General features: G+C 36.3%; 1 protein-coding gene across 1 annotated transcript in view; it reads left to right on the forward strand.

The window, feature by feature from the left end:
- Positions 1-233: 233 nt before the first annotated feature.
- NDUFA3 (NADH:ubiquinone oxidoreductase subunit A3) overlaps positions 234-14,163 on the forward strand; it is a 33,172-nt gene continuing 19,242 nt past the window's right edge. Inside the window, exon 1 of the mRNA XM_053690716.1 lies at positions 234-313. Within this exon, the coding sequence (XP_053546691.1) occupies positions 298-313 (16 nt within the window). The 5' untranslated portion in view covers positions 234-297. The remainder of the gene's footprint in view (positions 314-14,163) is intronic.

Below are 14,163 nucleotides of genomic sequence, written 5' to 3' on the forward strand. Positions count from 1 at the left end.
GTGTGTGAGCAATCAGTAAAGACCACTTGAACGTTTTACCGAAACTTTTCATAGTTATAACGGTTCCACACGACGCCTACAAATATTGAGACTTGGGGTGGGGTAAAAACACACAAGGTTTCCAATATCTATTAAAACAGCCGTTCACAATACAGACGGTAAAAATCGTAAACATTCTCCACAACTACGATACAACCTGCACTACATCACACCACGATTACGGAATCTTAAAAGACTACAAATCCCACAATGCACTGCAAAATGTTCTTTCATTTCCGGGAGTAGATAAGGTCCAACATGGCAGCTTTCACTAGTAAGTGATTGTCAAGGAGACTTCTGTAATGTTATTGATGTGTTTGTTTCTGGATTTTATGGCTGATATATTACGAATTGAGAACTAAGATAGACCTATTGTTCTATATGACATGCATACGTGGTTTGTTATCGCTGCGTTATATGATTGTAACTGATTTGAGGGTCACTTATGTCATACGGTGTGTTTCCTTCAAATCTGGCAAAATAACGTTTTAAGTTAATTTATAATTAAAATAAATATTTCTTTTCTCAATGTTAGATGACGGCAAACTCATCTAGTGTTTGTAAATTAATTAAAATAATACACGCATAATTGCCATTTTAACCCTTATTGTTATAGTAGACTAGATATGATCAGTATTTTAAGGGATCGTACCACTAAGAAATATAGTGTAGAATAAAACATGTAAAGGTGCCCTGTTATATCTCTGCCATCTAATTTTGAGATACATGGGAATATTATTGTTAAATTATACATTATACATTCAAAGGCAAACTTGTCCAGTCACTTTTTACTTCTCCAAAATGAATACTGCATGTTGGTGGCTGAAACAGGTGTAGGTGTCTGTAGGATGTAGAAATCAGAATACATGGGAATATATTGTATCTATCTGGGACTGTGTAGTAAGAAAGATCAGGGATAGGCACAGACAAAGGCTGTGGCGGACATTTTCTAAAGTACAGACCTTAGTGAAGGACACCAAGGTACATTTGAAATTAAAAACATTATTTTATAGTGCTTGGTGTTATTATACTGATGCAGATACCACTGATCCTATAACCAGGCCTCCTCTGGCTATACCCATGTGCCAGTGTCACTTCTGTGTCATTATATAGCACTGGGTGTTATTATACTGATGCAGATACCACTGATTCTATAACCAGCCCTCATCTGGCTATACCAATGTGCCAGTGTCACTACTGTGTCTTTGTATAGTGCTGTGTGTTATTATACTGATGCAGATACCACTGATTCTATAACCAGCCCTCCTCTGGCTATACCCATGAGCCAGTGTCACTACTGTGTCATTATATAGTGCTGGGTGTTATTATACTGATGCAGATACCACTGATTCTATAACCAGCCCTCCTCTGTCTATACCCATGAGCCAGTGGTACTACTGTGTCATTATATAGTGCTGGGTGTTATTATACTGATGCAGATACCACTGATTCTATAACCAGCCCTCCTCTGTCTATACCCATGAGCCAGTGGTACTACTGTGTCATTATATAGTGCTGGGTGTTATTATACTGATGCAGATACCACTGATCCTATAACCAGCCCTCCTCTGGCTATACCAATGTGCCAGTGTCACTACTGTGTCATTATATAGTGCTTGGTTTTATTATACTTGCAGATACCACTAATCCTATAACCAGCCCTCCTCTGGCTATACACATGTGCCAGTGTCACTACTGTGTCATTATATAGTGCTGGGTGTTATTATACAGATGCAGATACACATCCAGTATTTCACTCAGGCTTTATTTATTCCATAACTTATCACCCAATATCACTAGCAGACTCTTGACAAGCCACTAACTTTAGTCACACTACATATATTTTTTTTATTCCTATTATTTAATCAGAAAGAAAAGATATACTAAAGTTATGGCGGACACCAGTGTCCGTGTACGGACACCTTGCCTATCCCTGAGAAAGATACATTTCTGTATAATCTTAGGCAGATATTGGCACTTTTAATTGGCATCTATCTAGTTTGATATAAAAAAGTAACATTTTGTTGTGTGGAATTTTTTTTCTCCAATCAAGGTAGTTTAAGAAATGAAAAATGAGATTAAAGGGACAGTCTACACCATCATTTTTATTGTTTAAAAAGATAGATAATCCCTTTATTACCCATTCCTTGGTTTTGCATAACCAACACAGTTATATAAATACCATTTTTTATCTCTGTGATTACCTTGTATCTAAGCCTCTGCAAACAACCCCCTTATTTCAGTTCTTTTGACAGACATTCATTTTTACCAATCAGAGCTGGCTCCCTGGAACTACACGTGCATGAGCACAGTGTTCTCTATATGACACCCATGAACTAACACCTAGTGATGAAAAACTGTCAAAATGCCATGAGAGAAGAGGCTGCATTCAAGGGCTTAGAAATTAGCATATGAACCTCCTAGGTTTAGCTTTCAACTAAGAATACCAAGAGAACAAAGCAAAATTGGGGATAAAAGTAAATTGGAAAATTGTTTAAAATTACATTCTCTATCTGAATCATGAAAGTTTTTATTTTGGACTAGACTGTCCCTTTAACCTTATAACCTCTTAAAGGGACAGTTTACTACACAAATTGTCTCCCCTTTTAATGTGCTTCCAATGATCCACCTTACCTGCTGGAGTGTATTAAATTGTTTACAAGTATTTCCATTACCCTTAAATTGGCATTTGAAATTGTATACAGTATTTAGCCTGTGGTATCCCCACCCATACTGAAAGTTTTTAATTGTTTTAACAAAGCCAGTAGAAGAAATTACACTCCCAGTGGGTTATAGAAGAGATAAGGTTATGTTAATTTTCCATTGTTTTCTCCAAGCATTGGTGATTGGTTTATGGCAGTGAATTTGTTATTCATTCTTCTTACACAATCAAGTAATATGATTAACACAGGAAGAAGAAAAAAAGAGTGTGGGGGGGGGAGTGTATATATATATATATATATATATATATATATATATATATATATATATATATAAATAATGTGTGTGTGAGGGGGAGCGGAGGAAGAGAGAAATTTATATATATATATATATATATATATATATATAATTTCTCTCTTCCTCCGCTCCCCCTCACACACACATTATTTATATATATATATATATATATACTCCCCCCCCCCCACACTCTTTTTTTCTTCTTCTTCCTGTGTTAATCATATTACTTGATTGTGTAAGAAGAATGAATAACAAATATACTCAATAGAGGCTTATTTATAGAGGCAGTAGGGGCAGCGTACCACTATTTTTGGGGGGGGGCAAAAATTAAAACCCAAAATAAAACAAAATGCCATTTTAATGTGGGACAGTCAGGTTTTTTTCTTTCTCAGGAAGGCATGGGGTGGGGGGTTTGGGGTAAGCCCAGAGGCAGAGCTTTTTTTCACTTTCTGTGATGAGAATTTTTTATTGAATATTGTTCTGCAGGTCATTTTGAAATGAAATTTGATTTTAAATTAGGCATTTACACTAAAGCACCAACTAAATTGCAATGTGTTGATTAACTGGAAAGTAAAGTATTTTTTTAAAGTTTTATAATATAATTGCATTGCAAATTAGCTGCAGAGAAAAATAAAATTGTGTTATGTTTTTAAAATGTCTCAAATATTTGTTTTCCTTTGCTTTTGGTCTAAAATTGCATAATTAGAAGGTTGCCTGTAATAAAAAGGTGCATTGCTCACATTAAAGGGACACTAAACCCAAAAGTTTTCTTTCATGATTCAGATAGAGAATACTGTACAATTTTAAACAACATTCCAATTCACTTCTATTATCTAATTTGCTTCATTCTTTAGATATCCTTTGTAGAAAAAAAAGCAATGCATATGGGTGAGCCAATCACACAAGGCATCTATGTGCAGCCACAATCAGCAGCTACTGATCATATCTAGATATGCTTTTCAGCAAAGGATATAAAGCGAATAAAGCAAATTAGATCATAGAAGTAAATTAGAAAGTTGTTTAAAATTGCATGTTCTTTCTAAATCATGAAAGAAAAAAAATGGGTTTCATGTCCCTTTAACTTCTTAAATTCAGGAGTAAGAGGTTTGCAAAGGCTAGGAGGCAAGATTAAATATATTTATTTATTGGTAATTTAATCCAGGGACATGGCAGATTTTATAATTTTATTACTAAAATTGCCATGTTAGGTGTCTGCAGGAATATGATGTTTGTTTACAAATAAAGGGAAAACAATTATAACCTAGTTTCATCTGCAAGGGTAATATAAAGTAATACAGTAAATTGGGGCTAATGTTCAATGTTCCTAATGATTTGTGTTCTATTATGAAAATTGTGTTCTCCTTAAAGTGAAAGTAAATCCTAGCGTTTTACAAACGCTAGGATTTACTATTGAAACAAATAAAGGGCACTTTCATTCATGAAGTATAAGATACTTCATGTAGAATGCTCCTTTATTTGATTCAATCGATCGCCGCTCTTGGCTCCTACAGCAGCCCACAGCTAAAAAATGTTTTGGCTAAGAGGTGACGTTTTCACTTCTTAGCCAATAGCCGTGTGGTAAATCCGTCTTGGCGCCCATGGGAACCGGATTTACCGCATGGCTATTGGCTAAGAGGTGAAAACGTCACCTCTTAGCCAAAACATTTTTTAGCCATGCGCTGCTGTAGGAGCTAAGAGCGGCAATCGATTAAATCAAATAAAGGAGCTTTCTACATGAAGTATCTTATACTTCATGAATGAAAGTGCCATTTATTTGTTTCAATAATAAATTCTAGCGTTTTGTAAAACGCTAGGATTTACTTTCCCTTTAAAAAGCTCCTAAATGAACAAACAAAAGTTTATATGGTAAATGTTAGATACAGAAACACATGTGAGCAACAAATGTGAACACTGGTATCTTTTGCTAAGTTCACATTTATTGGGGTATCACAGACATATATAAATATTTCACTAAATTTTAAAAATGTTCCAAAGCAAAAGGACATGTGTTAACTATATTAGTTACTAAAAAGTACAAGCAACATCACATTTTCAAAATGCTAATTTTAAACATTTGTAGCCTCTCTTAAATCAGACTACTATAACAGCAAAAAAACTCTCCACACGGTAACATCAACATCTCGTATAAGCTCAGCATAATTATTTGATAAGAGCCTCACCACGACACTGTTTCTTTGAAGTGAAGGCTGTTGTACTATACTACTATAAATCAAGCCTCTGCAGGCTTGCAGGAAATAGCCACTGGACATTCCCTCCCGCACTGGAAAGACTCAGTAATCCCGCGTGTGGAGCAGCTCTCCTCCACAGCTAACGAACAAATGCAGATATTAACCCCATGGCTTCTAAAATAGCTGCAGTGTATTGTACAGAAATACATTGCAACGATCTTTGTTAGCCATAGAATGGGGGTTAAAAGGCAAGCATTGAAGCCACTATAATCAGATATGCACTGTGAGGCACGCAGAGGTGAGGAGGAACTGACTTGCAGTTAGTTGTAAAGGAATTTCATAGCGTGCAAAGAGGAACGCTTCAGCTCTGCATCTGTAGGACCCAATCTTTCTGGAGATAGGCTGCATTTTCTGCGATGACATCGCAGATCACACTATGTTCTGCCTTGGGGGAGGGGGGTTAAGTACCCCAAATAAATGGGCAGAGCTATGGGAGGGGTGTGGTTTTATTTTAAGGGGTGGGGTCTGGCATCCCACCATCTTCAAAATCACCAGCTGCCACCGAATATGGTATGGATGATTTAAAACCAGTATGGCCAAATGGTGGCTCTCATGAATACCTCATGATTTAGCTGCTAATGGGTTAATTTTCTTTAGCTTGTGTGCTTAAAACATATGTCTTTTCTGAAGAAATTTGTTGCTGTGTTTTTCCTTTGATAAGCCAGAACACTTATAAATAGTTTCTAAGTTCCACTTGACCAAATGTTATTGCGTATCTATTGATGCATCAAGCAAGTAAAAATGTCAGCACAAGAGACAAAAAGCAGTGCCCTCTACCCAGAGCTAGATAAGGTCAATAAGAGGACACTAGTACAACTTGAGACATGCTTTTAACCATATGATGACACTAGATGATGAAAATATGACAACCATGTCATATTTGGTACCAAACTAATTCTTATGATGTCACTTGGGAAATTGCTTAAATAGGTGTATGTGCTGAATATGTAATACAGAATTTATAAGGTGTTCTATAATTTCAAGGATTCCAAGCTTTGACATGTCTTAAAAAGAGAGGGGTTTCCTAGCCCCTCTTGAAAGAGGCTGGGTCAAGCAATTTGATATCAGAGAAACAGGTATACAATTTTGTGTTTAACAATACAAGTGGTTCATTCTACATTGGAGGCTGTGTATCAACAGAGTGAGTGACCATTTTTTCCTGCCCATCTCCCTGGCACAGACAACTAAAGCTAGTAAAGTATAAGGTTTCTGTTATTTCTCCATTTATTTATATATATATATACACACACACACACATATACATAACTCCTCCCATCCTCTACTTCCTATCTTTCTGTTCGGTGACGTATAGATCAGTCCCACCCGTTCTCTATACTTATCTTCAATGTGCGTTCACAATGGCCAGTCTACTGAGCATGCACTTCGCATTGATACCGGTCTCCAATGAGCATGCGTTAATCGCGCTAGAAACGTAGTACTCAATGAATAACAATAATGTATTAATTCAGTACTATCTTATTTGCCAAGTAAAGTAATGCGCTTCTCAGTTACGGAGCCGTCCGTGAAAGCAGATGACGCTTTGATTTTTTTTTTTCTTCTAATAATCGAATGAGCATGCGCGAAAGGGGTGTGCGCTCCAAACATAATATGGACGAAAAAATTATTGGGCATGCACAGAATAAGATGTGGATGGATGACGTGGTTTGACGGCCGCCTAACGGCCAGATTTTCAATTGGCTATGTAAAAAATGTGACCAGGAAAGAAAAAAAAGAAAAAGAACGGTCTGAATTAGGAGAGGAATTTTTTTTTTTATTTATTACGACGAAAACATTTTTTACAGATACATAAAAAAAAAAAAAAAAATGAATGAAACTTATATTATTTTTTGAAAAATATTACTGTTGATTGCCAACAAGGTAAGTTAATCTTTACTTTAAAGGGACACTGAACCCAATTTTTTTCTTTCGTGATTCAGATAGAGCGTGCAATTTTAATCAACTTTCTAATTTACTCCTATTATCAATTTTTCTTCATTCTCTTGCTATCTTTATTTGAAAAAGAAAGCATTTAAGTGTTTTTTTTTGTTCAGAACTCTGAACAGCACTTTTGTTATTGGTGGATGAATTTATCCACCAATCGGCAAGAACAACCCAGGTTGTCACCAAAAATGGGCCGGCATCTAAACTTACATTCTTGCATTTCAAATAAAGATACCAAGAGAATGAAGAAAATTTGATAATAGGAGTAAATTAAAAAGTTGCTTAAAATTGCATGCTCTATCTGAATCTCGAAAGAAAAAATTTGGGTTCAATGTCCCTTTAAGATTTCCCATATAATAAATCTTAAGTGGTGGCAGCTCAGAGATAGCTTAGCGTGGGTGGCATTAAAGGGGAGTTGGGGCATTTTTTTTCTAAGTCTAGGACAGACTAGAGTGTGTTAACCCTTGCACCCACTGAACTAAGTCACAGGCTTGCCTGGAGGGGGTAGACTGTGACAGATTGGTTAAAGTGGAAAGGGTCTGTTAACCCTTTCTGTACCAAACAAGTGACTGATGCAGGGTTAGTTAACCCTGGTCATCAGTGCCCCCCCCCCCCCAAAAAAAAAAACAAAACAGACAGAGAGAGAGAACCCTGCCTAAAATCTGGTGTTGTGCCCTTGCAAGTTTTTATGAAATACAATCTTATTTGTTTTATTATAGCTGTAAATTTGTATGAGGTCTTTAAAGGGATAGGAAAGTCTAAATTAAACTTGCAAGTATCAGAGCATGTCGTTTTAAGACACTTTTAAATTTAATCTCTATTTTCAAATCTACTTCGTTCTCTTGGTATACCTTGTTGAAAAAGAATACGCACATATCCTACACTAGTGGGAGCTGCTGCTGATTGGTGCTTGCACACATTTGTCTCTTGTGATTGGCTAACTAGATGTGTTTATCTAGCTGCCAGAAGTGCAATGTTGTTTCTTCAGCAAATGATAACAAGAGATTGAAGCAAATTTGATAATGGAAGTAAATTGGAAAGTTGATTAAAATTGTATGTTCTATCTAAATCATGAAAGAAAATGTTGGGGTTTCTTGTCCCTTTAATGCTTCTACAGTATTTGTCTGCGGCTCCCATGTCTTAAAAAGTTGAGTTTTGGCTTAAAATAAAGAAATAAAAACATATATTTGTTAAGATGTTCTATGATGGAGACTTTGCCTCAGGACACAAAACCTGATTTACATAACACAAAATAACATCCACAGTTTTTGAGTGTTGCCAAGATACGACTGAACATGGCATTTTCATTGGGACAGGTATAAGATGCTTTTATTTATCTCTTTGTGCTGCTACAGTGGTAGTGAGCTTGAAAACCATACATTTTAGCATAATTTGCTTAGGTTTCATTTTTCAGAGCAGTCCAAGGATATACCCCTTGTAAAGCCTGGTGCAATTCATCATTATCATTTATTAGTGTAGCGTTGGGTAGTGTTTAATTGCACTATATATGGGGGATTGTATTTAAAGGACCTTTAAACACAGTAGAATTGCATAATCATCAAATGCATAAAATAGACAATTTAATAACACTCACCCACATATGAGTAGATTTTTTATTTATTTAATTTGTCAAATTTGAAAGTTTCTTGCACTTGCTTGTATCATGTGACAGCCATCAGCAAATCACAAACGTGCATATATGTATACAATGTGAACCCAATAGGAGTTGGTGCCTCAAAAAGTGTTTATATAATAATATTGTGCACATATTGATAATTGAAGTATATTGGAACATTTTTTTCTTAAAATGTTCTTTTTCTAAATGATGAAAGTATAATTTTGACTTTTGTGACCCTTTAATGGCCCTTTAACCTTTTGAGTGCTAAGCACTTTCCTACCTAGGTGCTAAGTTTTGTTTTAAGTTTTCCAGATCCCCAAGACTTACACTGTTGGAAAGGTTAGGCGATTGCCTTTCCAACGGTGGGTCTTGGGGGTCTGTAGCTGCTTAGATGCCTGAGATACAGGCTTCTAAGTAGCATGCCCCTTGCTCCTATACTTTATTGTGAATCATAAATAAAGTTGCGCAGTGACGTCACCGCGCATAACGTAAAGCCCCCGGCGATGCCTGTCACTATGCAGGCCCGATCGCCGGGGTGGGAGTCCCCAGATCTCCTTCAAGGCGGGAGAGTGCTAGTGACGGTTCTGAGCCTTTGTTAGCACCAGAGTGGGAAACTGCGATCGCTCAGAGCTGTCATTAGCACTCGAGGGGTTAAATAGACTAAGAAAGTGAAAACAAACACATCTACAGCTTATTTCATGGCTTTCCTTTGTTTGACTTTATTTCAGTGTGGGAGTATTAACAGTGTAATTTTCTAAAGGATTTATTATTTCAGATTGTAAATTTCTGTATACAATTGATAGTTATGAGTAAATCTTCTCAAACACATATAGTTACAGATAAAAAATAAATAAATCCAAATAGAACATGGTTTAAACAACTTTCAAATGACTTTTTATCAAATTTGCTGGTAGCTAGTTGAACACACCTTGTGAATCGTTGTCACCAAATAATATGAGTAGATGATTAAAGCATCGGTTTATTCTAATATTTTCATCCCTTTAATTCGTTCCCAATGATCCATTTTACCAACTGAAGTGTATTAAATTGTTTACAAATGGCTCATTAACCTTTATATCAGCATTTGAAATGGCTGATTTTGCCAGTGGCATTCCTAACTTTGCTGAAAGTTATACTTAAAAGGATAAGAAACCTAAAAATTTCTGTCATGATTAAAGGGACAGTCTAGGCCAAAAAAAACGTTCATGATTCAGATAGAACATGTAATTTTAAACAATTTTCCAATTTACTTTTATCACCAATTGTGCTTTGTTCTCTTGGTATTCTTAGTTGAAAGCTTAACCTAAGAGGTTCATATGCTAATTTATTAGACCTTGAAGCCCACCTCTTTCAGATTGCATTTTAACATTTTTTCACCACTAGAGGGTGTTAGTTCACGTATTTCATATAGATAACACTGTGCTCGTGCACGAGAAGTTATCTGTGAGCAGGCACTGATTGGCTAGACTGCAAGTCTGTCAAAAGAACTGAAAAAAGGGGCAGTTTGCAGAGGCTTAGATACAAGATAATCACAGAGGTTAAAAGTATATTATTATAACTGTGTTGGTTATGCAAAACTGGGAAATGGGTAATAAAGGGATTATCTATCTTTTAAAACAATAAAAATTCTGGTGTAGACTGTCCCTTTAAGATAGCGCATGCAATTTTAAACCACTTTCTAATTTACTTTTATTATAAAAATGTATTTTGTTCTTTTGGTATCTTTTGTTGAAAATCCAGGATATAAGCTCAGGGGTGTGCACATGTCTGGAACAATATATGGCAGCAGTTTTGCAAGAATGTTATCCATTTGCAAGAGCAGTAGATGGCAGCACTATTTCCTGCCATGTAGTTCTCCAGACACCTACCTAGGTATCTCCTCAACACAGAATATTATGGAAATGAAGCAAATTTGATAATAAAAGTAAATTGGAAAATTTTCAAAATAGTATGCTCTGTCTGAATCACAAAAGACATTTTTTTGGGGTTTCATATCCCTCTTTTAGTATAGGCCATAGAAAAGATGTGTAAACATAGCCAGCAGAAGAATATACATTCCCAGTGGGAAGTAGGAGAGATGAGCAATACAATGTTAATTTTCCATCGTTATCTCTAAGCACCGGGCAGTGGAATGCAGAATGTGATAAAAAAGAGATCAGGTTTTTCTGCAAGCTCAACCCATTTTGAAGGGTTGTGGTATTAACTCACTGCTAAGCCTTTTGTACACTCAAGTGCTGAGACAATTTTGAGCTTTTTTAGCTACCTACATTTAAAAACCCTATTGTAAGTCAAATTTCAGTTAGTGACCCACACTAATAATGTATTGTTTTTTTTTCCCCAATAAGCTCAGCAGATTTGCAATATGCCATTATTATATTTATAATTCATTACATGTGAGATAGCTGTGAAAAAACTGCAAAAAAATATATATAGTTTGTGCATAAATGTTATTAAATAATATTAATAGCCTAGTGAAAAATGCCACATGTGAAATAGGGGCCCATTTGGCGGCTTTTGGGAGTTAAATAATAAATTAGAGAGGCCCCATTGTGCAGTGCAGAAATGAAAGCACTTTTTTTCTTGCAAGGTGTTCACTGTAAGATCATTATCATTTGAAAGAACAGGCAATTCTCTTTCAAATGAGGGGTCTTGAAGGTTTGTAGCCGCTATGGGAACTGAGATTGAGGAGTTTAAAGAACCTCCCCCTTCCAGCTCCGTAGTAGCTACACTGATTTTCTAGGCTCAGCCCCTTTGTGATGTCACCACGCCTGTACATGATGAAATCACCAGCCATTTCATGAAGCCTGGGAGTGCCACCCACTAGGCCACCAATAGATACCCGGCCTGTAGTGTGGGGGATTGCCGAAAACAGTATTGACGAAAAAGGGCTTTTTGTGTGGCTGCAGACTGCTATAACTCGTCATGTGCATCAAACAAAACCATCTATTTCATATACAAAAATAAACATAAAGAAAGTTTTCATACATTTTATATTCTGTGTTGAAAGAGCTTTCCAAACTTTTCATGTTGGTGACGCACTTTTTAGACCTACATCATTTTGCGACACAGTAATTCAGTTGTACTGGCAAAAAGGTTAAACTAACTTGTTTAAAGAGATTCAGACACATACATAAATTATATAATAACAAAATTTAATTACAAGTAACAGTATGTAAGTATGTGCAAGAATTTAGAAAAGTTTAACACCACCAATAGCTACTTACTATTTTAATGGGATGTATGAGGTTGATGGGATGAACACAGTTTCTGAATATTAGATAAAGACACTCACATTTCATCATCAAGCATTTTTAAGCTTCCACTTCCTATCCATATATCACGCAGGAGCAGCAATGCACTACTGGGAGCTAGTTGCAAAAAAACCACACTTTGACTTCTGACTTCAGCTCAGCATTTAAGCTACCGCCCTCAGAGCTCGGTGAGTCCGATTGACAACTGCCCGTGCTGCCAACACACTGCTGTCCCACTTACTCCACATGCAGTCACGAGCCAATTAAGGAGACTACACGTGCAGTGGCAGGAGCCAATGTTCCGCTAAAGCTGTCAATGGGAATAGTTTCAGTTCCCACTGAGCTGCGCCAATAAGTTATGATCTGTGACCCACTAGGTATCAATCGCGTGTCAACCATGTGATATGCGTAGCAGGCAGGCGGAAATTCAGAAACCAAAAAAAAAAAAAAAAATTAAAAAATGTTTGTGCTGAAACAGGGACACACCTACACACTGCTGCCGACACACTGTGTCACGACACACCGTTTGGAAAGCACTGTATGTTGGTATAACAAGTCTTTGGAAACACATTACAGTACCTGTTAAAATTGTTGCAAACCTCATTATACTGTGTATAGTTGTAACAAAAGTCTTTGTCTTTAGGTAAGCACTTAGTCTTGGGGGTCATTTTTTAGAGAAAATTCCTATCCATATCTTTGACAGCTTTAATTATATATACTGTGAATAGTGTTGCTGAATCGATCACATTATTAAATCTTCACTTTCTGCTGTAAAATTGGAATCGGTAGAATCATTACGTTTAAGACGCAAAAATTGACATTTAGCAACTCCAAGTCTGCAATATTTTAAGATGAAGGCTATTGCCATTGAGTAAAGTATTAGATGAAACTGGTTTTCTATACAAATCTATATGTATCTAGGGGCTCACAATGTCACCTCTAAATATTAAAAATAGTATTTTCTTCTGTCACAAAAGTAATGAACATAATTGATGAATAGTTCTGCCTTGTTTGGAGTACCCAACCAGGTTATCAATGTACCCTTTTTATACATATAAATGCAATGTTTGTATGGATTTCAGTCTCCCAAGATGTGGGACAACTACCATCACCCCATAAAGAGGTTGGCATAAGATGGGGCAAATTTAACCCCCATAGCCGTCCCATGACTCTGGAGATAAACCAATCTATTAAACTCAAAATAATTATGAGTTAGAAGAAACTCAAGGGCTTGTATAATGTAATCTTCTAGTTCATGTAAATAATTACTGTACTGATCAATAAAGAACCTATAGGGACATGAAACCCACAATTGTTCTTTCACGATTCAGACAGAGCATTTGATGTTAAACAACTTTCTAATTTGCTTCTATTATCTAATTTGCTTAGTTCTCTTGGTATACTTAGTTGAAAAATAATACCTAGGTAGGCTCAGGAGCAGTAGTGCATTTCTGGGAGCTAGCTGATGATTGATTGCTGCACATAAATGCCTCTTGTCATTGGTTCCCCAAATGTGTTCAGCTAGCACCCAGGGGTAAATTACTGCTCCTTCAACAAAGGATATCAAGATAATTAAATTTGATAACTGAAGTAAATTGAAAAATTGTTTAAAATCACAGGCTCTATCTAAATATTGAAAGAAAAAAATGTTTCATGTCCCTTTAACTGCTGTTAACCTAAATTATGTGGGATAGCAGTATACAAGCTCATTACATCCATAGTCATCCATGTCATATTCAATGTCCAATGGGATTGTTCCAATAGGGTTAGCAAGTTTACTCTCCCTCATCAAAGATGGTAAAAGTTCCACCAAAGGTTTCAAAAGTGTGTCAACCCAGTTAGACATCCCTTCCTTTAAGGGCCCTAATGCTGTAAATGACAGATCTACCCCTACCTTTTAACCAAAGATGTATGCACTTTAGGGAAGAGATGAGATAAGAACAACTAGGTTGACTACAGAAAGGGAGTCTTATGTCTCTTGATCTATAATACCCTCCTACATACAGTGGGTATTGAAAAAGAATCACCCCCTTGAAAATAAACACATTTTGCAGCCTGAAATAAAGACAGATACAGTTTTTGCTTATCCAGTTGTATTAACTCATTG

Source organism: Bombina bombina, chromosome 8 (genome assembly GCF_027579735.1).
Source record: "Bombina bombina isolate aBomBom1 chromosome 8, aBomBom1.pri, whole genome shotgun sequence".
Lineage (NCBI taxonomy): Eukaryota > Metazoa > Chordata > Amphibia > Anura > Bombinatoridae > Bombina > Bombina bombina.